At 40.6% G+C, this 25,991-nt stretch overlaps 1 protein-coding gene across 1 annotated transcript; it reads right to left on the bottom strand.

Moving 5' to 3' along the window:
• Positions 1–244: 244 nt before the first annotated feature.
• Positions 245–23,928, bottom strand: LOC310648719 (parathyroid hormone/parathyroid hormone-related peptide receptor-like; the record flags this gene model as incomplete). Its single annotated transcript, XM_083376734.1, is given in 14 exon segments — positions 245–477; positions 480–633; positions 1,653–1,694; positions 1,780–1,921; positions 2,755–2,849; positions 3,642–3,708; positions 6,715–6,775; positions 7,265–7,418; positions 8,518–8,707; positions 9,126–9,220; positions 11,162–11,286; positions 12,744–12,854; positions 13,435–13,540; positions 23,851–23,928. Coding segments are annotated over 14 exon segments (1,653 nt in total).
• Between the last annotated feature and the right edge of the window lie 2,063 nt (positions 23,929–25,991).

Raw genomic sequence — 25,991 nt, 5'->3', positions numbered from 1 at the left:
ATCTGCCTTGTCAATTAGAATGTTTGAAAATAAATGGCATGTGCTTTATAGGTGCAATTTTGTTAGACATTACCTATCTCCCTGAGCAGTCCTCTAGATCCATGATAAAATTATATGCACACAACATAAATAAATAATCTTTTCATATCAATAGAAAACTAGCTAACTATAGTTATCACAATGGTGAGTAGCTCAGTATTCAATCTATCAATTTACTTGCTAACTATGGACATGCTTTTAATTTTTATAGCATGGTCTCAAAATCTTTTTTCAAACAGGAATGGTTTTCTTCTAGGCCCGGAGAATCCACCAAAGCCTTAATTATCTCCTCAGGGGCTTTCTGCATCATCTCCTGACTCAAGCAGTTATATAGAGTAGAAGAAGCAGAAAAATATTGCAGTGTGGCACCACTGCTGGCTAACTGCAATAGCCAATTTCTGACAACCAAAGGCATGGCTACGGCTGTTGCAGAAGCTGTCCCCAGGTGGCCATACTTAGACTGATGCTATTGGTAGCGTGGGATACTAGGCCGCCATAATAACAACTCCCTCCTGTGCTGGTGACACGGGTCTTCTGCTTTAGATCCAGTAGCAAATTCCGCCGGAACCAAGCTTTTTTAATTTCAGCCTGCACCTAGAGATAGAGACCGGTCATCAAATGAATGCAGCTTGGCTAATTCAACACATGTCTGTTCTCAACTTTGAATATGCGGTAGAAGCAGCTTTGGCCCAAACTATCAGGTGCCCATACTTTTCCCAATTCTTCACCTTTTCTTAAAACTCAAAATGTGTACTTATTTTTCCAATTGAAAAGTTAGCCTTACATTTTGAATTGGGTAATGGAAAAAAAACCATTATATATTTTTACTCCAAGTTATAATCCCCCAGGCCATGGCCTACTACCTACTACCCGGTTCCCCTCCCCCCCCAGGATGCCAAGCCACAAAGATTGTTGAGGGGAGGTGAGAAGTCAAATCCTCAGCTACTCCTATGTGGGATGCCACAGGGGTTACACAAAATATTTTTCTCCATGTTGTTTAACCTAATACTGTTGAGAGAGGTCATCTATTGGATTAGAGTGAGACATCAGCTTCCCCTCCTAGCATGTGAAGTAATTAGAGATCTAGAGCAGACTTTTTTCAGTGCCCTATGACATAGTCTCTCAACACACACACACACACACACACACACACACACACACGTACCAGAATGGTCCCATTTCTGTTATTCTTCAGAAAAGGAGATTAAACCATCCTCTTTGGAGAATAAGTAGTTTTCTATTTTCTGGTCCATGGTTAGTTTTAGGTTTATACTGAAATTGTCTTTCTGAAGGTTTTCACCCTTTACATTTTAGGATTGTGAGCTGCTCAGGATTAATGATTGGGTTGGAATAAAAATTACATGCAATAAGCCAGTCAATCAGAAAAGAGGATGCTGGGCCAAAACGTATGGCTTTTAGCAAAACTCCATTTGGGAAATGTAAATACAATATTCCATGCAAAGCAGTATTATTAAGCCAGATAAAATGGTAGAGTTAATAAATTGGTGGCTGCACTTGAAAATCCATGCAAACGCCATAGAGAAAAGCCAATTTCATACACATGTTCATGTTAGTGCCTACGTAGATTTAGCCTTAAAAATCCATGTTCTTACCTCACCATTGCAAAAGCAGTAAATCAGAGCCACGAAGAAGCCCTAACCAGAGACAGAGACAACCACAAGTCAGAACCAGTTGGGACAGAGTGTTTCAAAAGCAAGATTCATAAGCATAAAAACTCACCTGTAAAGAATTGAAGAGCATTTCATAATGCATCTGTATTTGCCAAAGTGTGCTGGAGACGGCAGTGTAAGGCGTAGCCATGAACACCACATAATGGACACCAAAGAGGGGCATTAGGACTAGCGTTGACTTCAATAGTTTTCTGAAAGTAATGGGATGGAGGGAGTATTTTAATGCTATCATGTCACCCTCTGGTTCTCCAGAAAAGTGTTTCAACCTTGGCAACTGTAAGAATTGTGGATTTCAACTCCCAGAAGCTGAAGTTTGTTTAAAATAAACAAAAGGCTTGATGGGTAATATGACTAATGAAAGATTGACCCTTAAAAAGGACTAGAAGCTTGAAGAAACAATTACAGTAGTAAGCCAAGACAATACTTCTTACCCTACTGCAGGAAAGCATTGCTGTTGACCTATACAGGATTACCAGAGTGGGCGAGACTGGAATTTGCACTCTTGCTGGGGAGTCATTAAGGGGAGAAACGGATGCTTTAAACTCTCCCTGCAGTAATTCAGTCTGATGTTTGCGTTTTTATTAAGAAGTACACTTTTGCCAGCTTAACATAACTTTGGGAGCTAGAAATGAGAAGCGGATGGCTGTATCCAGTCCATAGATGACCCAATCCTGCCCTAAATCCAATTCTACCGTGGTTAGCATAAATTGAGGACTGTTTAATAGTGCTTGGTCTTTTAGGGGATTTCTTTTTAAAAAAGAAAGAAGTTGCAAGAATTGGTGGAGATCCAGTAGCTTCCTATTTAAGATAAGCCATCTTGACCTCACAGAAGCTGGGATCTTAAATTTTTTTCTCTTTGCTGTTAAGCAATCAAAGGTGATGAAAATATAGTTTAAAATGGAGGCGATCATTGTATTCCAGAAGAATAAGATTAATATTAACATTCTCAATTAAGAGAACTGACATAATAGTTAATTGTAGAAATAACAGAGAAAATCTAGTTCGGCTGTGCCCAAATACAAACCTGTACTGTTGTCGTGGATCTAATTTCCCCGTGTTTGTTTCCCATAATTTGGATGCCAGTACTCTCACAATGTTGAGGAAGAGAAAAAAGTTCACCTGCCGGCAACACAGAAACATGGAGCCAGTGGTAGAATTACGCAGTTGCTTTATTCCTCGACACAAGTCGTCCTTGACTTATAAATCATTTAGTGACCAAAGTTACAACAACACTAAAAAAGTGATTTACAACTGGTCCTTGCACCTACAGCTATTGCAGCATCCCCACAGTCACCTAATCCAAATTCTGGCGTGTGGCCTCTGGCCTGTATTTACAATGGTTGTAGCATACAGGGGTCATGTGAATGCCATTTGCGATCTCCTTGACTAGCTTCCAACAAGCAAAGTCAGGGTGGGGGGGAGGAAACTGGGTTTGTTTGACTGAGTGATTCACTTAACTGCACTTAACTGCACTTAACACCTATGGCAAAAAAAAGAGAAAGAATTAGAAAATTAGGTGCGACTTAACAGTTGCCTTGTTTAGCAATGGAAATTCCGGCCCTGCTTGTGGTCGTAAGTTGGGACTACCTGTATAGGGTATAGCAATATATTTTGATAGCTATTTAACTCCCATCTCAAACAATTATGAAATAAACAACTCTACATCTTAAAAAATACAACTGCAGCTTACAACCCAAAGAGCATTAGGACTACAGAAAATTCCAGAAAGATCTAATTCTTAGTAAACAATGCAGATCTGATGGACTGCTCTAAAAGTTAAGAGTAAGTAATACTTGTGAAAGATGCCATGTGATATTTTAAAACTAATTTAGACCCTTACAAATATGAGTAGTAATTCAGACACAGGAAATATGTATTACCAAATTCCCAGCCATTCTTTGCCCTTCTTACCATGATCGCTGCTAAGATTGGGACCTGGTAGATCCATTTCATGTTTCCAGCACTGAGGTCCCAGCATCTGACAAAAAGAGCTTGCATTCAGCCATAAAAGTCTAGCTATAGGATATCCCTTCTCTGGCACTTTTGAAACACAATTTCGGGAATAAACTGTTTGGTATTTTGTGATGCAGCATATTGATCACATTACTGGGTCATTTTTGAATTTCTGGATTTTGGAATGTTTGTTCCAGGTTCTTAATACAGGTAGATTTCAGTTAATGACTGTTTCATTTAATGACCATTTGCTGTTACAACAATAATGGAAAAAATAATTTTACTACCAGTTATCATTTTAATGACCTTTGCAGGTCTGTAAAGCAAAGAAGAGCTGAAGTAAGACTACAAACACAGCCACAGTTACACAACTTTACTTAATAACCAAATTGCCAGTCCCAACCGTAGCTGCTAAATAAGGATTTCTTACGTATTATACTTTGCATTGATTAGTTTATAATGTTTAGATTAATTTAGAGTTAAAAGTTCTCCCAGAGACTGGGACAAAGTAAATTCACTAAATGTATCTAGTATGATTCCATGACAGATTTATGTAAGAGAATTCTGAAGTTTTAGGACAGTTTCTGCCCTAATATCTTGTATGGTTACTATAGCTGGGCTGTACTAGTTTAATATCTGAGCTTCTTTTATCTGGTCTGTTATCAGAATTCCCATATTCCTAGCCAATATGACCCTATAACCTATGAACTGATGCCTAGCAAAGTAAATATGGATCAAATGTGGATCAAAAAGACATTTAAGATACTGTTGGTACAGGTTTTGCCTTTTAAAGAACTGTTCATTTCTATTCTATTTGTCTTCTACTTTTAGATATTAAACTCAACCACCTAGTCTTAATGAGGATAAAGTAGCTGTCCTCAACTTGTCACCCTCCACTTGTTTGTAAAATTTCACTCCCCAAAGTCCAACCTAGGATAACCAGGCAGGTGGAGAATTCATAGGGTTCCATTAAATTCATTCCCAACCAGTTCTCTGTGTGGATGCCACTTCCGGAAGTCCATTCTGGGCTTGGGCAACAAACAATTAGCTACCGGTTCTGCTGAACTGGTGCGAACTGGTTGAATCCCACCACTGGGCCCAGGTACTCAAAGCTGGTGGGCACCTTCAGGATTTCAAAATTCTGTTTTAGGTTGTTGCGCTCAATGGCTGCTATCAGTTCCATAGAATCAATTTAATCAGGATATGATGTACCCTCTCTCCCAACTCCTCCAGAATCACAGAAAAAGTTTTTTAGTATCCACCCTTCTTTCTCTTCTTTTTCTGGTCAGGTAGACTTTTTGAAATACCCACTGAGTTTACTTTTTAGGAAAGCTCACAGTCTTCTTCAGAGATTTAAAAGAAACGATCCTGGAAGACGTTTTCCAGCATTGATGGCAATTATAAATGTCATCCATCTACACAAGTCTATATGTGTGTGTAAAAAAATGAGAGTGGCAGAAAACCTGGTGGGTTCTAAGGAAAATGACTGGGATGCATTCCTTGAGTATATTTGAGATTTGGAGATTTAATCTCTACTCCCTAGACCCGTGGTGGCGAACCTATGGCAAGTGTGCTATTGCCACAGACAGAGGGACGCAGGGCCAGGCTGCTCCTCTCCCGCTCTCCATGCATGTGGAGTCTGGGAACAGCTACGAGAGCTGGGTGGGACGAGGGAAACCTATAAAAGGAACAGGTTTTGGTGGGAGAGTGAGTGAGTGGCCTTTGGAAGCAACCAGTGGTGGGTTTCAAATCATTTGACAGCCAGTTCTCTGCCTCACCTTCCCTCTGTCTTGATTGGGCTGGGCTGCTGGTTGGGGGTTGGCCAGGATGGGTGCAGGAGAGTGGGGGGTCATCAGGTCCTGGCTAGGGGAAGGTGAGGGGGTCTGGCTAGGGGGGGTTGGGAGAGCCGGGACGCCTCCACGGAGGAAAGCTGCACCCCCCCCACCGGCTGATCCTCTCATCCACACTGTGTTCATGTAGGATTGTATAGAAGGAGCACTGGGCAGAGGGCTGGGTGTGTGTGTGGAAGGCAGAGGAGAATCAGAGCCGCCATCTCCCTTCTGCAGTGCAGCTTCATTGGCATGGGTGGAGACAGCCCCGGGATGGCTGGAAAGGAGTTCTCACCCAGTGTGGGCCCTGTCTACACAGTGGCTCTGATGGGAGCAGCAGCAACTCCTGCTGCTCTGAGCTCCTTGACCGGCCAACCACATAGGAAGCAGGAGGTGGAGGAGAGGCGGCTGAATGCTCACTGGCCATAGCTGGCCCCACCTCAGCAGTCCGATGAGGCAACGGATCTTGCACACTGGCTGCCCAGGGAAGCAGAAGGAGGTGGAGGGGCAGCCGGTGCATGAGATCCACTTCTTCATTGGGCTGCCAGTGAGCAGCCGAGGCGGCTATAGACCCCTGGTTGCCCCACCACCTCCTCCATCATTCCTGCATGGTTGGCCAGTCGGAGCAGCAGCAGCTGCCACCCCCGTCAGAGCCATCTAGCGGATGGGGCCAGGCTGGGCAAAGGCTTCTTTCTGGCCATCCTGGGGCCATCTCTGTCCACGCCGATGGGGCTCTGTGGTGAGTTTGCCATGATGCAGGACAGCTGGCAGGCTGTGGCTGCTGACAGACAGCATCTGCCCCCATGTGCTCGCTGGCCTCTGTGTGCAGGGGCTGACGCCTTGCCCTGCGGCAATTGGCACCCCCGCCCTGCCTTGTCTCACCTCACAGGATGAGCCTCCAGCTCACCACCCTAGCACCAGAAACCCCCTGGATATCCCCCAACCCTGCCTGGCCCCCACAGGTGTCCCTCCCCAGAAGCATCATCAAGGTGGCCATGCCCACCCCGGCCATGTCCACCCAGTCAGCCACGCCCACCCGGCAATAAATAAGTGGATTTTGGGTTGCAGTTTGGGCACTCGTTCTCTAAAAAGGTTTGCCATCACTGCCCTATTCCCTCCCTGCCACTGTGGTGAGGATAGTGCAGTGCCCATTTGCTTTTAATCTTTCAGGGTAAGAGGTAAGCAAAGTAGAAGCTACCTACTGTGTATCTGCCAGAGATGCTCTTACACCGGCCCAGATGGATACAAAGACAGCGGGTGACCCTCAAAGGAAGAAGGAAAAGAAAAGCAAGCAGAAAGATATCTGGGTTTCCGGTGATATCTTAACAAGACACCAGGGGAAAAACAGAATAAGAGAATAACACCATGCCTATCCCGTCATTCTCTATCATGGGGCATAGTTGAGAGAAAAAGTTGGGAAATCAAGAGCACAACTGAAGTAATCAGGGACATCCTGTGGGGAGGGTTCAAAAATAAGATAATGATGATGACCTTCGGATCAGAGCCTCACCTCTTTTAACCCATGCAAAAGGAGTTGTGCTTTCAACTGCACAGTGGTGAATGCCATTTTGGCTTTTCCGATTCTCCCTGCTGCTGCCGAAATTACAAGAGTTTAAAAGCCTTTTAGGTTGCGGGTGGGGGTAAACCCACACCCTCCAGTGTCTCTACATTAAGCTGCTAATCCAACTTGCAGAATCCTAGATAAGCTAAGGATAACGGCAGAGGATAACCTGTGAACTGGACTGTTCTTACCCCATCCAATGAGGGTGAGGGCCCACAAGTAGCTTTGGTTGGACAGAAAAGCCATGAAGATTAAGCTGTGGAGGTAGAGGCCTTCCACCAAGATCCAATAGTGGTTGGTAGCCAGGAAATACAGAAAGACCGTCACGGCTACTTTGCAACCTGCCTGGAGGAATGGAGAAAGAAAATAGCTCATCTGCAACAGCTAAGAATTTGTAGCTGCTTTCAGCTCGTGATACTTGAGTTCCCTGGAATCCTGTCTGTTCATATAGATGCAGTGCAAGTTATTTAAACTCTAAAACTCTTTTACTGGATCAAAGTCTACTTCCTCTAACATTTTGTCTTCAGTGTCAGGCAGCTGTCAAGAAGTTCATGCAAAGTGTCTAATGTCTTTTTCCGTTTTACTCCAAGCGTTTGCCGTATTGAATGCAGAGTTTCTGTTAAGGTTTTCTGACAAACACAGGTAGTCCTCAACTTACAACAGTTCACTTAGTGACCATTCAAAGTTACAACGGCGTGGAAAAAAGTGATCTGTGAACATTTTTCACACCTACAACCACTTCAGAATCCTCATGGTCATGTGATCAAAATTCGGATGCTTGGCAACTGGCACGTATTTATGATGGTTGCAGTGTCCCAGGGTCATGTGATCACCTTTTGCAACCTTTTGACAGGCAAAGTAATGAGGAAGCCAGATTCACTTAACAACTGCAGTTATTCACTAAATAACTACGTTAAGAAAGGTCGTAACATGGGGCAAAATTAACTTAACAAATGTCTCAGGAACAGAAATTTTGGACTCAGTCGCGGTTGTAAGTTAAGGACTACCTGTACTATGAGTTGTCATGTTTTGTATACCATATTAATGGTGCTACTTTGAATTTACTGCTTACTGGTATCAGTAGCAATAACTCCATACTTGTTGGACTCATTGTGCAACCTGGGGACATTGCTTGAAACACGTTACTGTTGTTTTTCTGCCTTTATGAATAATGGAACCTATGAGGACTTGTCCTTTTAAACTATACCATGAGGAATGTAACTTAACTAGTTACTAGAATGGTTGCTGGTGAATAGGCACCAGGAACCATTCTTTGAAAACAATCCCCACTCTCAGAGCTTCAGGGATGCAGCTGAACACGCTTCTTTTGACCCCCAACTGCTGTGGTTTATTTAGCAAACAGGATCAAAGCAAATTTACTTGAAACAATGTCAGGTCACTGTGGGAAGAGGTCACCAAGGAATTCTCTACTCATGGAATTTACCAATTGGGTTCTGAGTCCCAGAGTGAAAGTCAGCTCTTCGGCATCCCAATCATGGTCTTGTCCTTTCACCAGTCCTTCTGGTCGGGAGGTAGAATATAAAACTATATCTTTCACAAAGATGCTCCCAGCTCGGCAGATGAAAGAGGCAAAAAGGTGGAGATGGATATAGTTCCGATTGCAGTGAAGGCGCCTTTAATACACAACACACAGGCAGGCTTTAATTTACCCATTAGTTACATTTTTAATCTAGTCCTTCCACATACATATGTGATGTAACATCGCTCCCATTTTACCTTCTATATTCGATATTTTTCAACCTTGGCAACCTGAAGATGTATGGATTTCAATTCCCAGAATTCCCCAGCCAGCCATGCTGCTTGGAGAAATCTGGGAGCTGAAGTCCACAAATCTTCAAGTTGTCAAGTTTGAGAAATACCCATTCAGTTCAACTGAGAGAGTCCCAAGATTTCTCTACTTCAATGCCCAGAGGGGACTTGCATCTGAGTTTTGGTCCTAATTCATTGAGTAAATTGGTTTACAATAGTGAAAAAGCCAATGTTTTAATCAGGCAACAGTGATAGGAATATAGAATAGGCCTTTCTCCTTACTTGAAGAAGCAAAGGATACACATAGCAACCACAAGGGAGGCCAAGGAGACAGAATAGCCAACTGTATAGATGATGTGCAAACGGTCAAACACCTCCTAGAAAAAAGAAAACATAAATATATCTGAATAATTTTGCATCTTTAAGATCACTATGCTAACTTGGTATCAAAAAAAGTGTTTCATTTCAGCAGAAACAGCAGAATGGAATAATATATATTGAAGATCCAACAAATCAGGTCAGTGGTAAATGCTGAAGGCAGTTTATAGTCACTCACAGAGATTCCAGTAATGTAGTCACACAAGTATCATGGCAATAATATAGAAGTTTTATTACTAGTGCCATCTCTTGCTGCATTTTTTAAAGATTTCCCAGTCGAGTTATCAAGAAAGTTCCTCAAGAATTTTCAGCAAAATAATAATTGGATCTTATTGTGCTTAACCTTTCAAGTCAACAAAGAGGACAAGATGCTGTAACTTAATTGATCAAAAGCTCTTTTCTAAAATAAGTGGGCATTAAACAAAACAGTCTTTTTTCAGTTCTACAAAAAATATAAAGGAAACCATAGTGCAGAGGGGATCCCTAGTAAAAGTCATTTTCACACGTTATTAGATTTCAATCTATCAGTGATAATGCCTGTTTAGAAAATGTTTGCCATGTGAACATAAACAATTAAAGCCTTTATCAGTAGGGACTTGTGACTGATTAGATCTCTTTCTAGAGAAGAAAGATCTATAGAAAATATTACTTAAGCATGAGATTTCTGTTAACAAAATTTGGTTGGGTTTATTGCTGAATTGTTAAGATTCAGTTTGCACAGCTTTCTGCCTGGATTTTTTTTTAATATAAAGTACTTAACTCTTAAAAGAATGTGGTTTTTTTTATTTCTATTTTATTTTTGGATCTAAAAATCTGGTAACTAGACCAATGAGAATAAAGATGCTGTCAACTTGCTGGTTGGAAGATGTTACTCTGAAATATCCAACCAGGCATAACCATGCAGGATAAGAATTCTTAGAATTCAATTGATTGTTGATTTGTTACCCATTTAACATATATATTTTGCTACACTAATGTAAATGCTTGCTATTGGGAAAAGTCAGGCTGGCAAGGAATTTGGAGGGCACCTTGCAAGGAAGTCCATAGGCATGTTGCCATGTTATAGCAGAAGGGGAGACAATGCCCCAAAGTCATAAAAGTGCAATTGTTTCCCCTGTGTTAGAGATTTAATGTTAGGCTTCATATGTAAAAATGTTATGTAAAAATAAGACTGGGAGAACTTTTAGCTCCTCCCACTATTCTTTATTTTTGTCTGAAGCATTGTGTAAAGAGGAATAACCCCCCCACACCCAGTGTGATCTTAGTGTAACAAAAACATATAATCGTTCTTTAAGCGATTTGTGGCCTGCCTAATTGAGTGGGATAAGATTATACTGGATAGTAAGTTCCAAATGACTAATATGGTAGTGATGGGTGCCAGCCTGCCTGGCAATGCCAATCTTGATGTCAGCCAAGTTCCATGCCTGACCTGATATAAAACAATGTTGATTTTTCATTTAAAAAACTAAAATGGAACATTATCTTTATTTCCAAGTTTGATTTTAGGCCCTAATTAGGACCAGGATGCCTTTTTCTAAAAAATGATAAGAGACTGCAGTACCATGCTCTGTTTAAACTTATACCCATAAACCCAGAAAATTGACAGAAGAAGTAAATAATCTAAACACAAGAAGCTGTTCCAGGAGAGTGTTCGTAACATAATCCCAAAACTCCTAAAGTGTCCACCAATGTGTAAAGTAGTTGGTAGACTGTGTGAATCTGACTGACATGGCTAGGAAGCAAACCATGGTTTATAATTTAATGTGTGTTGCATGATCACTGCCAAGTTCCCTCCCTCCTTGAATAATTGCTTGGATTTATCTTGCCTGGCCGAAAGCATAAAGGAGTACGCCTGGTCTCATAAAACTCCAATATCTCCTTTCATGGTTTCTGCTGTGCCTCCTCCCTCTGTTGCAAAAAAAAGAATTGCAAACATTTACCTTTTCTTGGTCCTGCCGGTCCGGGGCAAAGAAGAGGACACATTCTGTGTAATTGGCCCAGGTCTTGTTCATATTAGGGACCAATTGCCAGTTTCCATCATCATTGCAATATCTGTAGGCATGACCTGAAATAAAGAACAAGAGGAAAAAGATATGGGAAAAAGGATTGTCTGCAGAGGATAATACAAACAGTCAAGATGGTAGCTATGCTGGTATGAGCAAAGCTCCTCTATTGTCTATATGTTGTCACAACGCACACAAAAGACAAGCAAAATTTGACTGCCCTGTCAGCACCACTATTCCAACTTTTTCTACTATAATCTACAAATACTCCTGCAAAAGAACCTTCAAACCAGTTAAAGTGGGAGGTTCAACTAAGGCTTGCCAGTGGTCCATTTTTATGAATATAAAAGGTAAATATTAATTGTTTGGGACTCAGTGGATATATCGATGTGGCTCACCTAGAAACAAAATGGAAATGTTTTGCTAGATAAAGATTTCTTTATCTCAAAAATCTGGGATTTCCTGATGATCTGTTATTCAACTTCTAGAAGTTCCATCACTGCTTTGTCTGTTGACATTAGCCAAAGTGCTGCCCCTTAGTTCCATTATATGAAAGAATGATAAACCCAATAATGTTCCCAAATCTGAGTCAAGGAATAGTGAGGAAAGCTGCCTCATTCCCAGCACAGAGGCACAGTTCACTTTCCAATCCACTTGACTTCTTGTATGGAAAGGAAGAGCACCATTTTGCTCTTCTCTGTAAACAACACAACATCTTGTCTAAGTTACGTTCATATGTTTGACACTCCTTTTGCTCTGTGGTAAAAAAAGAAAGTGCCATATATCTTCAGCAAAGACAACAAAGAATGTTGTCCTTGCTTCAGTCAGATACCTTATAGATATGTTTGACTCACAAGCTTATGCTAGCTAGAGGATGATGGGAGCTGAAGTCTGACATATCTAACTTCATCATTTGGGGACTGATGTAGAACAGCCATAGGAGTGTGTATGTAAAGATGGCTGACCCTTTTTACGTGTGTCATCTAAAGAAAGGCAGGGATCTGGTTACATGATATTAATGCCACCTTAACTTTTTGACTCTGTTGGATAGATCGAATTTCTTCCAGTATTTGAAGGCAACCAGAATAATTTATTAGCTTTATAGTCTTGTCTTTTTATAATGCTCATAATAGCATTATGTATTTATATTTCTCTAAGTTCTCTCCATAGTAACAACCGTACGAGTTGGGCTGACCCCAAACCATTCAGTGAACTTCCAACAAGATGGACCTGAAGCTGGGTCTCCTCACTCCTAGCCCATAGTATCACATTCTCTTTGCATTAAAAAATAAAACGGTATCCTATGTAAATGATTGTTCAAAAAACACCCTGAGGGGATGCTGTTTTCTTTAGGACCATAACAGGAAAATATTCAAAATCTTATTTCCTGCCTTCTATAATTTCAGGGTAAGACCCACTTTTAAAAAAAATTAGATGCTGAATTTAAAGATGCAGTTAAAATCCTCAAATAGCCAAAAGATCTTAGACTTTTGTGGGGAAACTGTGACAACAAACTTACCATGATGGTTGAAGTCATAGATATAGTCTGGACAAAGAACTGCCACTTTTTTATCTGGGAGACTTGCTGGCCAGCAAATGATTCCATCCCATTCAGGTAAACAATGACCATCTAACAAGGTTATTGTTTCACAAGTCAAGGGAAAGAGATGTAGGAAAGAAAGGAACAATCATGAACACAGGGGTAAAAAGAGATTTTAAAATGATGCAGACAATAGCCAATATGTCTCTTATTTTAGCACTATGCTTAAATTGGCTAGACGGTTGCATTATAGTTCTTGAAGAGTTACAGGTAGTCCTTGACTTATGATCACAATTGGGACTAGAACTCTTAAGTGGTGTGATTGTTAAGTGAACCTGGCCTAATTTTATGACTTTTTTTTGCAATGTCATTAAGCAAAGCAATGGTTCACTATGATCCAGTTTTGCCAAAATCCAGAAGAAAATGCGGACTTATGACCTTGGAGGGGAGGGTGGCTATCGGAACTGGGTTTTAAGTGTCCCCAAGGAGATCCACCATAAACTTCAAATAGTTGTAAATTAAGGATTATCAGCAAGGTAGAATGGTCCGAATAGAATTTGGAGCACAGCTGGCATCCATCCATAGTTTTCCCATAATGGCAGCAAATATTGGATTTCCATTAGAACATACAGCCAATGTTTTTATAACAATATAAAACCAAAACTGATACCTTGGATTTTCTCCTTCTGACCATTCATCTGATTGTGACATATTGATTTTGCTTCATTCAGCAAATAAATCTGTTCTTCTTTGGTTAGAACATCATCAGTGTCCACCTGCCAAAATGTAAGGAGGGAGATATAAGACACAGGAGCCTGCTCCATTTATTTGCATCTGGCTCCTTCTTTCCCAAAACTAGGTTCATGAAATATCATTCCACCAAACTAATCCTTGGAAAGAGAAATACAACTTATTTGAGTTTTATTTCTAAAACAAAATAGGGTGATTAAGTCTGCTCTGCACGTTCTGAGAATATTGTACCTCATCAGTTATCAAATCTACACCAAATATAATACAATAATTGTTATAGGATATATATATATAGCTGACTGATGACGACTAAGGAGTCAGAAATGCATCTCAGTTTCCCTTTAATTCTTTGTTAGTAATTTACACAAATATATGAATTGTCCGGTGTGACTACTGCCTGTTCGATAGCCTTCAAGATAGGCTGAAAACAGGAAATAAAGATTTGCCCCATGTTTGGGGCCTAGCAAGGTAATCTAAATAGTTAACATTTGAAACATATCTTCCCTTGCAGGAAAAAAAAAAGCTAACAGAGCGAGAGAGACCTTGTGGCTTAGAGGCAAATAACACTGCCTCATATGCAATCAGCCCAGGTTCGAATCTCAGAAGGGTATAGCTGACTGATGACGACTAAGGAGTCAGAAATGCATCTCAGTTTCCCTTTAATTCTTTGTTAGTAATTTACACACACACACACACACACACACACACACACACATATATATATATATATATATATACATACACATACACACACACACACACATACACAAAGTGTGTGTGTGTGTGTGTGTGTGAGAGAGAGAGAGAGAGAGAGAGAGAGAGAGAGAGAGGTACAAAATTAAATCCTAAATAGTGATCAGTCTTCATTCATTCACTCATTCATCACTGTATTTTGGATATTTAGTCCAAAGTGAAGATGAAATGGGATAGAGAAAATGGGTTGGCATCCAAGGAGTCCGAAGACTGCAGATAGAACCAGCTGAAGATGATACTTCTAAGGGAAGTGAAAAGGGGAAATTCTGCTGTACACTATCCAGCTTCCAGGAGTTTTTTCTCATTGACTAGGTCCCCAATACATAAGTTCTGCATCTCTTTTACACCTTCTGAATTTAAAAAATATCATTGCATTCTAGATCACTGGCAAGAAAAACCACACTGCATACATGAACCCCCCTCCATTTTCTGGATGGTTCACTGACATTCTGAACATGATTGTGCCTATATAATTCAGGGGTACATTTTGCAATGCCTGTAGTCTCCACTGCTTAAAATCATAACAAAATCATGTTTGATCCAATAGTTCACTTTACTCCTGATCTTTCAGAAATTAACAGTTGTTAATACAATTACTTCAAATGTTAAGTGAGTCATGAGATCATAAAGTGAATCTGGCTTCCTCCACTGACTTTGTTGGAAGCCATCTGAGGAGGTTACAAATGGTGATCACAGGACACCAGAATAGTGCAACCATCATAAATACACGCCAGTTGCCAGGTGCTCGAATTTTGCTCATGTGACCAAGGGAGTGCTGCAATGGTCATAAGTGTGAAAAATGGTCAAAAGTCACTTTGGTCACTAAACGAATTGTAAGTCAAGGACTATCTGTATATAAATTAAAATTTTGCTCATGATTGTGTTCTATTAATTCTTTTGATTACATTGTACAACTGCAGCAAATAATAGAAATCATTGACTATTGATATGGATATTAGTATGGCTATATTGATCCATCTATTATTTTTCTGGCTTGCTTGCAGGAGCATGCTGGCTGAGTTTTGGAGAACCTGATCTCTAACAATTCTGGAGGCATCTGGGTTGAAGAAATAGAGATTAGTATAGATATTGGATGGATGGATGAATGGATGGATGGACGGACAGGGTTGAATTGAGAGAAATACATAACAGCTTAAGCAATCTGAGAATGGCTAATAAAAAATGCTCCCTGAATTATCAGCCATGAGGGATGGTCCAGGGAAGCCAAGCTTTTTGGTGGGATCAGATGCATGAAAAGCTAGATTCAGAGCACAACTGTGAGATTGCATTGTGTTAGCCAAGGACTGACTCATTTCCTGTGAAAAACTGTCAGGAAATGGGAGAGCTCAAGTAAGATAAAGCAAGGCAGGACTAGAGCTCACTCAAGTGGGCTCCTGTGATAACAGCTGCAATTAAGTTGCTCATCCGCCTAGGCCCTATTGCAAATCTTGATAAAGACTTTCCCATTAATGAGATTTCCATTTCATCTTCAATAGCCCCTGGGGGCTGGGGCAGGGGGTGTATTTATGGGGGAGCTGCAATAGGGCCCTGATGAAACCCCAGCTGCTAATGAGGAGATTCATTAGGGACAATGCTGCCGACTGTTTAGCACTAGGAATAAAAGGCACGCTTTTCAGATTGAACATGAACAAAATGTTATAAAATCAAAAGCAGAGAGAGAGGTATTAGCAGGTTCATGTCTTGGAAATCATCCATGCAATATAATATAACATCTATGGGTTCCACAGTTGCATGGTGGGATGGGTGGGTTGGATGAGTGTGGGATAACATTTTAATTATTATACATTTTTTGAAATACACTGGGTTTGCGTGTTCTTACTAAGCTACATTTTAGTTTTCTTAGTGTATTTCCCTCCATCACAATCTGTAAAATAAGGTTTACAGCTAAGATGTGTAGACCCAGCTACTTGTTACTTGTTCATCAAATCATGGTCAAGCATAGTCTGCTCTTTCCCAATCTCCTGCCCTCTAGGTGCACAGATGCTTCAGTTCCCAGCATTCCAGCCAGCTGCAGCCCAAACCCTTGTGGAGGGCACCGAGTTGGAGAAGACTGGACAGTGGCTGAACCTTGCTTCAAGATCATCGGCAACAATGGTTAAGACACCTGGCTAGTAAGAAGGAGACCATGAGTCCTAGTGCTGCTTTATCCAGGAAAGCCAGCTGTGTGACCTCAGGCCAGTCCCTCTCAGCCCAACTCTCCTCACAGGCTGGTTGTTCTGAGGAAAATCAAAGGGAGGTGTGCTAGACACCTTCTCCACCTTGAGTTATTTGTAAAAACAATAAAGGTGAGATACAAATAAATAAATAAAAATACAAGCATGTATTAAATAAAAATGCAGCAATGGTACAGGCAGTGTTCAACTTACTACAGTTTGTTTAGTGATGGTTCAAAGGTACAACAGCAATGAAAAAGTGATCTATGACCATTTTTGACATGGTCATATGATCAACACAAGGGACGTGGTGGCTCAGTGGGTTAGGACGCTGAGCTTGTCGATCAGAAGGTCGGCAGTTTGGCAGGTCGAATCCCGAGTGCTGCGTAACAGAGTGAGCGCCTGTTACTCGTCCCAGTTTCTGCCAACCTAGCAATTCAAAAGCATGTAAAAATGCAAGTAGAAAAATAGGGACCACTACAGTGGGAAGGTAACAGCGTTCTGTGTGTCTTTGGCGTCTAGTCATGCCGGCCACATGGCCATGGAGACGTCCTTGGACAAGCACTTGCTCTTCAGCTTTGAAATGGAGATGAGCACTGGCCCCTAGAGTCGGAAACGACTAGCACTAGCACGCATGTGCGGGGGGAACCTTTACCTTATGATCAACATTCAGATGCTTGCCAGCTGACTCATATTTATGACGGCAGCAGTGTCACCTTTTATGACTTTCTGACAAGCAGAGTCAGTCAGTAAGGAAGCCAGATTCACTATTTTACTAACTTAACAACTGCAATGATACACTTAACATTTGTGACAAGGAAAGTCATAAAATGGGGTAAAGCTCATGTAACAAATGTCTTGCTTAGTAACAGAAACTTTGGGCTCTGTGGTCATAAATCAAGGAGTCTGTAATGATGATATTATAAATTCTGTGTTTATTGCAATTATGACATCTGGATGGATGGATGGATGGATGGATGAAGAAATAATGTTTAAAGTGATCTCCCTCAGTTGACAGAGATGTCAGAGATTCCCTGCTAGCTTCTGAAATTCTTCTGCTGCAGACTCAGTAATTCCTACACTGTCAATTTATACCTCTCACCTTCTTAACACACAGTCATTCTCCAATTGCTCTCTCAGATTACACAGGGGTGCATCGCAGCCTGAGCCAGTGAACAAGGCACCTTTTGTCCAGTGTCGCTTTTAATAACTCCATACTAAAGTTAACAAGCAATCCAGAGACAAACAGAGCAAACAGAGAGGGGAAATTGAGGCAACTGAAAAAGTATGTGTTATATTCAAGTCTACTAGAGATCAGAGTTGGGTGGTTACACCGTTCCTCCACCCTCTGGAAATTCTCAAGAAAAGAAGTACCAGGATTATTTTCTTGTCCCTCTAGAGCAGTATTTTTCAAACTTGGCTACATTAATACGTGTGGGCTTCAGCTCCCATAATGCTGGCTGGGGAATTCTGGGAGTTGAATTCCACATAATTTAAAGTTGCCACATTTGAAAAATACTGCTTTACAGGACTTTGCTCTTTTAATTCCTTAGTCAGCAGCTATTCCATCACCCTAGATAGTTTTTGCAAGAATTGTAACTTTAACAACTGGTACTGCTTTTATTCATTCTTTCCTCTCCTCCCCCTCTCAACCCCTTTTTCCTGTGGGACAAATGTAAACAAAGAACTAATAATGCCTGTAAATTAGCCCAAATGTAATTAATGTAAGTTTCAAATACATCAATAAATAAAATCCTTGCAACATACTTGTTTGTTTATTTATCATTTTTGTGGATATCACTTATGTGGATTGGATTTTAATTTTTTTCAAACAGCAGGAAACTTAATGATAATAAATGCTTTGCATTTAGGAAATCCTAGCATCAACTGCTGTGGTGGCTCATAACATGGCTGAAGTATATATGTGAATGAGAGACAAGCCAAATGATAACAGTTCTCAGGGCACAGATGTCAATTATGTCAACTATCAAGCAAGTGGCAGAGTTTATTGCAAGATGAACAAAACACGGGGGTGGGGGGAGGGAAAGAAGCAACTTTAAACTACCATTGTGAACCTAAGAGAGGAAATGCCCCCTCGTGGTCTTGAAGGGCAATGAGCTTTTTATTGTGAGCTCATTGCAGCTTGTATAAAGATTCTTCTACCGTATATCCATATAATGCAGGAGTGTCAAACTCAATTTCATTGAGGGCCGCATCAGCATTGCAGTTGCCCTCGGGGAGGCTGGGTGGGTATGGCCAGGGTGGGCGTGGCCTACTGGGTGGGCGTGGCTAGAGTGCATATGGCCTACTGGGTGGGCATGGCCAGCTCTACATCATTCGCATCAAGGGTGCCTATGGGGGCCTGGGCAGGAGTGGGACAGATCTGAGGGTCTCTGGCAGAAGGAGGGTCTCTGGGCCAGGGCCAAGGCAGTGGGGGCCGTTCCCTCACTGTTTCCAGGATGGCTTCGCAGGCCACATGAAACCACTTCGTGGGCCAGATTTGGCCCCCGGGCCTTGTGTTTGACATGAGTCATTTTTCTGAAAGATTTCAGCTAAATCTGAGCCTAGCAGCATTTGTAATTCAGGTAATGGCTTAGAGGCAGATGCTCTTCTGTTGTTCCCCTTGCAGGGACTCAAGGATGATTCTCCTCTACCTCATTCCAAAGACATTTTGGGGGCAGAGAACATAACTTTCACAATATTTATCACTCCTCTTATCTAATAAAAACCCAAATGTATCCAGCTAAGTTTCCTAGTTTTGTGCTTCATTATATGCTATTCATCTTAGTGTGGTTGGAGAGTGATTCATTTACTTTCTTGCATTTTATATCATTTTGTTAAATTACAATTATACTTCTATCCTTGTATTTTTATATTTTATACTTCATTCTTATGCCATGTTATGACTTATATATATATATACAGTCATGGCCGAAATTGTTGGCACCCCAGAAATTTTTCCAGAAAATCAAGTATTTCTCACAGAAAAGTATTGCAGGAACACATGTTTTGCTATACACAGATTTATTCCCTTTGTGTGTATTGGAACACAACAAAAAAGGGAGGAAAAAAAGCAAATTGGACATAATGTCAAACAAAACTGCAAAAATGGGCCGGACAAAATTATTGGCACCCTTAACTTAATATTTGGTTGCACACCCTTTGGAAAAAATAACTGAAATCAGTCGCTTCCTATAACCATCAATAAGCTTCTTACACCTCTCACCAGGAATTTTGGACCACTCTTCCTTTGCAAACTGCTCCAGGTCTCTCTTATTGGAAGGGCAACTTTTTCCAACAGCAATTTTAAGATCTCTCCACAGGTGTTCAATGGGATACAGATCTGGACTCATTGCTGGCCACTTCAGAACTCTCCAGCGCTTTCTTGCCATCCATTTCTGGGTGCTTTTTCATGTATGTTTGGGGTCATTGTCCTGCTGGAAGCCCCAAGATCTCGGACGCAAACCCAGCTTTCTGACACTGGGCTCTACAGTGCGACCCAAAATCCTTTGGTAATCCTCAGATTTCATGATGCCTTGCACACATTCAAGGCACCCAGTGCCAGAGGCAGCAAAACAACCCCAAAACATCATTGAACCTCCACCATATTTCACTGTAGGTACTGTGTTCTTTTCTTTGTAGGCCTCATTTCGTTTTTGGTAAACAGTAGAATGATGTGCTTTACCAAAAAGCTCTATCTTGGTCTCATCTGTCCACAAGACGTTTTCCCAGAAGGATTTTGGCTTACTCAAGTACATTTTGGCAAACTGTAATCTTGCTTTTTATGTCTCTGTGTCAGCAGTGGGGTCCTCCTGGGTCTCCTGCTATAGCGTTTCATTTCATTTAAATGTCGACGGATAGTTTGCGCTGACACTGATGCTCCCTGAGCCTGCAGGACAGCTTGCATTCCTTTGGAACTTGTTTGAGGCTGCTTATCCACCATCCGGACTATCCTGCGTTGCAACCTTTCATCATTTTTTCTCTTCTGTCCACGACCAGGGAGATTCGCTACAGTGCCATGCGTTGCAAACTTCTTGATAATGTTGTGCACTGTGGACAAAGGCAAATCTAGATCTCTGGACATGGACTTGTAACCTTGAGATTGTTGGTATTTGTCCACATTTTTGGTTCTCAAGTCCTCAGACAGTTCTCTTCTCCTCTTTCTGTTGTCCATGCTTAGTGTGGCACACACAGACACACAATGCAAAGACTAAGTGAACTTCTCTCCTTTTTATCTGCTTTCAGGTGTGATTTTTATATTGCCCACACCTGTTACTTGCCCCAGGTGAGTTTAAAGGAGCATCACATGCTTGAAACAATCTTTTTTACCCACAATTTTGAAAGGGTGCCAATAATTTTGTCCGGCCCATTTTTGGAGTTTTGTTTGACATTATGTACAATTTGCTTTTTTTCCTCCCTTTTTGTTGTGTTCCAATAAACACAAAGGGAATAAACCTGTGTATAGCAAAACATGTGTTCCTGCAATACTTTTCTGTGAGAAATACTTGATTTTCTGGAAAAATTTCTGGGGTGCCAACAATTTTGGCCATGACTGTACTTACTGCTTGTAGAATTGACAAATATGTGTATTTATATTCACCTACTTTTTAGATTGTATGGCCTTATTCTTGAATAAACTGTTTGATTTTGACACATGTAAGATTGGAGAAATGCATTTACTACCAAAGCCTGTTCTGGAGAGCTAGGCAGCAGGATGAACATACATATAGAAATATAGAAAATATATTTATTTTAATAATTTTATCCAAGAAACTAAAGATGGTGCACATGGATTTTAATTTCATTATTTATTGGAAATCAGTGTAATCAGATGTACTCAACCAACCAAATAATGGCCATTGATTTAGGTCATTGTATAAATAAAAGTGGGCAGATTTATGCAGGAAAGTTAGAAGTAGCTAGTAGTGGTAACTGCTCGATGTCTCTCCGGTCAGGCTTAACTCCTGACAACTTCATGGATATAGCCATATAGGTTTCTTCACAAGATTATGTAAATGTGGTATTGCAATACATACACATTTAGATTTGAAAATCAAGTGAACTGTAGTCTCCTTGCATTCACGTTGATAACTCCAAGGTTATATCCCTTGAAGATTGTCTTCTTTTAGGAACCTTTTCATTTTCCCATCCTTACATTCAGGAATTTTCTGAGTAGCCACGCACATGCCAGATCTAATTTTGCTGTCACCCAGCTGTTCTGATGGCTTTTTATGATCTCTAGAATTCCAAGAAGAGGAATTCTTGGAAGTGTATCCTGTCCATGTGTACGGTCTTGCACTGGATAGGCTATCAGTTCATTAGGCAGGCTCAACTAAATTCCTACATAAAACAAATCCTAAATTATACAACTAAATATGGATTAGATGCATCTTGGAAAATAACCTTGATAGAAAACTCCTATTCGTGACGGTTATTTTTTAATAAGAATCCCCAAATTATATAGAGTGCGAAAAATAAGAGAGAATTTCACCATACACTTAAAAAGGGGGTATCTCCCTACAGGTTGTACCCCTTCCTCCAAACTGATTCCTCACAACAATTTTGTGTGCTATATTATACTGAGGTATCATGATAGAATCAAAGTCATTAATTTACTAGATGATTAGAGTCATACAGCACTTAAGAGGTGGACACTTTTCAATGTGGGGGTCAGCTGTGTATGGATGCAATGGGGTAAAATTAGGATTTTCTGGTTTCAAGGGGGCATTGGGAGGTATTCTTTAAAAAAACACTGTTAGGTTTTTATTAGGACTTACAGTGCATTACATTATCTGAGTATCTCAAAAATGATAGGAAACTATGTCAACAGTTTTCAACAACTATGGCCAATGGTGTCTCTAATAAACAAAGTGATTTTTAAAATTTGGGCTGATTATATCATATAAATTTCTTGCAATTTACAGAACAAACTATGACTAAAAAGTCCAAAATCTATGAATCTGAATGTAGAGCATGGCAGGGCAAAGATTTAAATTTGGAACTTCCTAGTCCTCATCTAGTCATATATTTTTGCCTCAGGGAGCACAAAGTATCATTTTCATACAACAATAAAATCTTTCTGATAATGCAAACTGTGGCAGCATAGATGTAGTTCATACAATAGTTCTGAAAATTTCCAAATATGCACAATATGCAAGTAGCAGACTCAGAAAACCATACAAACCATACCAACAGAAATTATTAATTGCAAATTAATTTTTAGAGCCTTGTTTGGAGGATAAAAGAATGGGATCTGCTATTTAATTATTCATTTAAAACAATGTCCCTTGTTTCCTGATGATGTTTATATATGAATAAGCCAGAATTTGTTAATCATCCTCTATTATTGGTTCATTTAAATTAGCAAGCCTAAGCTTTGGTTTTTAAAGTACAAATTACTGTGTTACACAACACAGTAAGCAAAGAACATTATGACTTAGCCACACTGTAAAACACCCAGTAGCTAGATAGATATCATGTTATGTCACATCACATTAGCTTATTTAAATGTGCTTTATTGAACAGACTAGAATGGACCGGATTAATTCATACAGTCATAACTATGGTTTACAAACTATGGTGGTTACTTCTTTGTTTGCTGTGGTTGCCGATTCCAGCAGATGCAACATTTTGGAAAATAATAGAAACAATTAATAAAACAGCACAGACAGCCTGGACTAAAATAATCATGACCATGGTTGGGATGACACACATGGAAAGATTTTCCATAATCCTCCATAATGGATTTAGTGGTATAAGAAAATAAATATTAGAAAAGATGGAGGGAGGCACAGAAGAGCTATTATGAAAAGCAACATTGTGTTGATTTGTGCTGCTCAAAAGAGCACCATTTAGCTGATTTGGGAATACAATTTTCATCTTTCCCAGACACTAACCCCACTAGCTGGGTGATGGGAGTTAATGTCCCATAATAGTTGGAGAACCTCAAATTGGGGAATACTGAGCTGGATTCCCTGAAACATTTCTTAACTGAGGCAGGATGATTGCAAAAGTAAAATCTCCACTGACTATACTCCCAAAAGTGAACTCATGTTTTCTATATAGCCGGTCCATTTCACTAAATCTGTGTGAAAATTCTGGAGGAAGGCAAAAGAAAACAATTTATCCAACCAAGGGAAGGGAATTATTTGCCAAGTCTTCAGGCGTTTAATTCAAATAACCTGCTGATTCTCCAGAGTAATATAACGGGCAAAATCAATTAGCAACATATAAGTTCCCCTGAAATAAATGGGAGTATAATCCTCAAATAAAGTTGAATCCAGATGACAGGACTTCTTCCCAAAGAAGAGGGATTTCAGTGGAATCTATTCTGCCTGTTATGCTAAACAGCCCCATCGTCTCTGCCTATTGCTTGCAACACGAGAGGAAGGGAGAGAAAAGACGCTTACCAAAGCACAGACCACATTCAGAAAGGAGAAACACAAAGCAGCTCTCAGGAAGCTGCTTAAGAGGGTCAATTCCTGCATCCTTCTCAGAATGCTGGTGCCATCCAAAGAAGGGAGAAAAAATTTTATTGTCCAGTTTGATGCTTTCTTGAAGGAAGGGAAAGTATTTTCAGTATGTAAATCCAAAATGAAGTTCCGTGGATCTAGCAACACTGGGATGCAAGTTCATTTCTTCATCCACAGATTAAACCTCTTCAGCAAAAAACAGTCTGATCTCCAAATTTCTGGGACATCAGCGTTCATTTAACGGATAGACGGTGCTGAGGCCGGTGCTTAATTACGTTCAATGTTCCCTCCGCTTGGTGACTTAGTCTGCCCTCTCTGCTCATCTGGGGTGTATTTATGACTTCTCCCCGTCAGCCACTCCTCTTCTCTATGAGAAAGAGACAGAGAGCAACTAAAGAGTTTCCCTGTGCTGGATAAGGAAAACCAGCCAGCCAAGCCGAATCCTCGGTGCTGTTTCTCAGCCTTTGCAAGTGTTTGGCTGGCTAGCTGGCTTCTCACTTTCCAGTCCACGGAAGCTCTTCACTTACTGTCTGTCTCTTTCTCATATGCACTCGGGGAAAAAATGAATTGCTATGTGGGGTTTCTGGTTTAGAGTTAGAGGCAGAGGTTTCCACCTGTTGATATGTGAAATGTGATGGAGGTGTGCTTCAGCGGAATATCAATGGAGATTAGCAATCATCCTGATCATGATTAGTGCTTTTTCCCAAAGCAATTGGACTTTCTTGGTTTCTTTCTTTGAAAACATTTCGCTTCCCATCCAACAAGCTTCTTCAGTTCCAGAAAATGAAGAAACTTCTTGGATGAGAAGTGAAATGTTTTCAAAGGAAAAAAAAAACAAGAAAGTTCAGTTGCCTTTTAGAAAACACACTTTTGGGGTTTACTTCACCCTTTCCAAATTCCAGAAACCATTGGATTACAAAGCCTATCACTCCAGGCACCACAGCCAGGATACAGCAACGATAGATATAGTCCAATGAAGGCTCAAGTTCAGAAAAGACAGTATTAAATACAGCATAACCATAGTATTATGAAGCATTTAACTGAGCCTCTTCAGTAATTTGTGTCCTGACAGTCACTCAAATATGTGAACTATTGCCATCCACTCTACAAAACCACTCAGAAGCTGCAGTCAGTGCCAAATGCATCAATGAAGGGAAATATGGGCATGCCATAACATACTTCCATTTTGTCAGCTTCACTGGTTAGCATCTGTCTTCTGGATACAATTCAGGATCGCAGTTATCATCTACAAAGTTCTTCATGGTGTGGGATCTGCCTGTTTGATGGACAGCTGCCTTCTATCATTTCCACCCATCCTGTACAGTTGGACAGAACCGCCATGCTTTGCACCCCATTAATTAAACAAAGTCATCTGAAAGACTACAGGAAGAGGATCTTCTCTTGTGCAGTGCCTTCCCTCTGGAACAGCATCCACTTAGAGATCCACACAGTCCCTAAACTGACCTTGTTTTAAATGTGGTCTTGGACTAGTGTGTTCGGCAGTGTGGTACCTCAGAATTAACACTGAAAACAATAATAATGATAATTATTATAATGTATCTCTAGTATACTTTAATAGCACTCTGATTTCTTTCATTTCCATGTACTTGGACCTTATAGTATTCACCTAGAGTTTTACTCTCACTAAGCTATTCTACTCAATTCAGTGGGATTTTCTTTCCAGGGATATGTGCCCATCACTGAAATGAGCCATTCCAGAATGATTTGCTTGAGCTCCCTCTCTCTCCTTCAGCTCCTTCAGTTCCCCTCTCTCAGGTGGCCCATGGCCCTGGCTTAGAATCAGGCTGTTGGTCCTAATTGCAACCCCTTATTCCTAAGCATTTATTACCCCAGTCCAGGTTGCAAACTTTCCTGTACCAAATTAGGAGTCAGACACACCAACACAAAACTGGATTTACTTCAGTATAAACCAGTTCAAGCCAAAGCATAAATGTATATCTTAAAAAACAACAACAAAAGGATTTTGTGCAAGGGAACTGTCCCACTCTGTTTTCTGTTCCCATTAAACAGACAACATGGTCTGTCTTGCCCTGGACAGGGATCCCAAGACTGCTTTC

Source organism: Vipera ursinii, assembly GCF_947247035.1.
Source record: "Vipera ursinii genome assembly, chromosome: Z".
In the NCBI taxonomy this organism is placed as follows: domain Eukaryota; kingdom Metazoa; phylum Chordata; class Lepidosauria; order Squamata; family Viperidae; genus Vipera; species Vipera ursinii.
The sequence above is the reverse complement of the archived record's forward strand: the minus strand, read 5'-3'. Positions and strand labels throughout refer to the sequence as shown.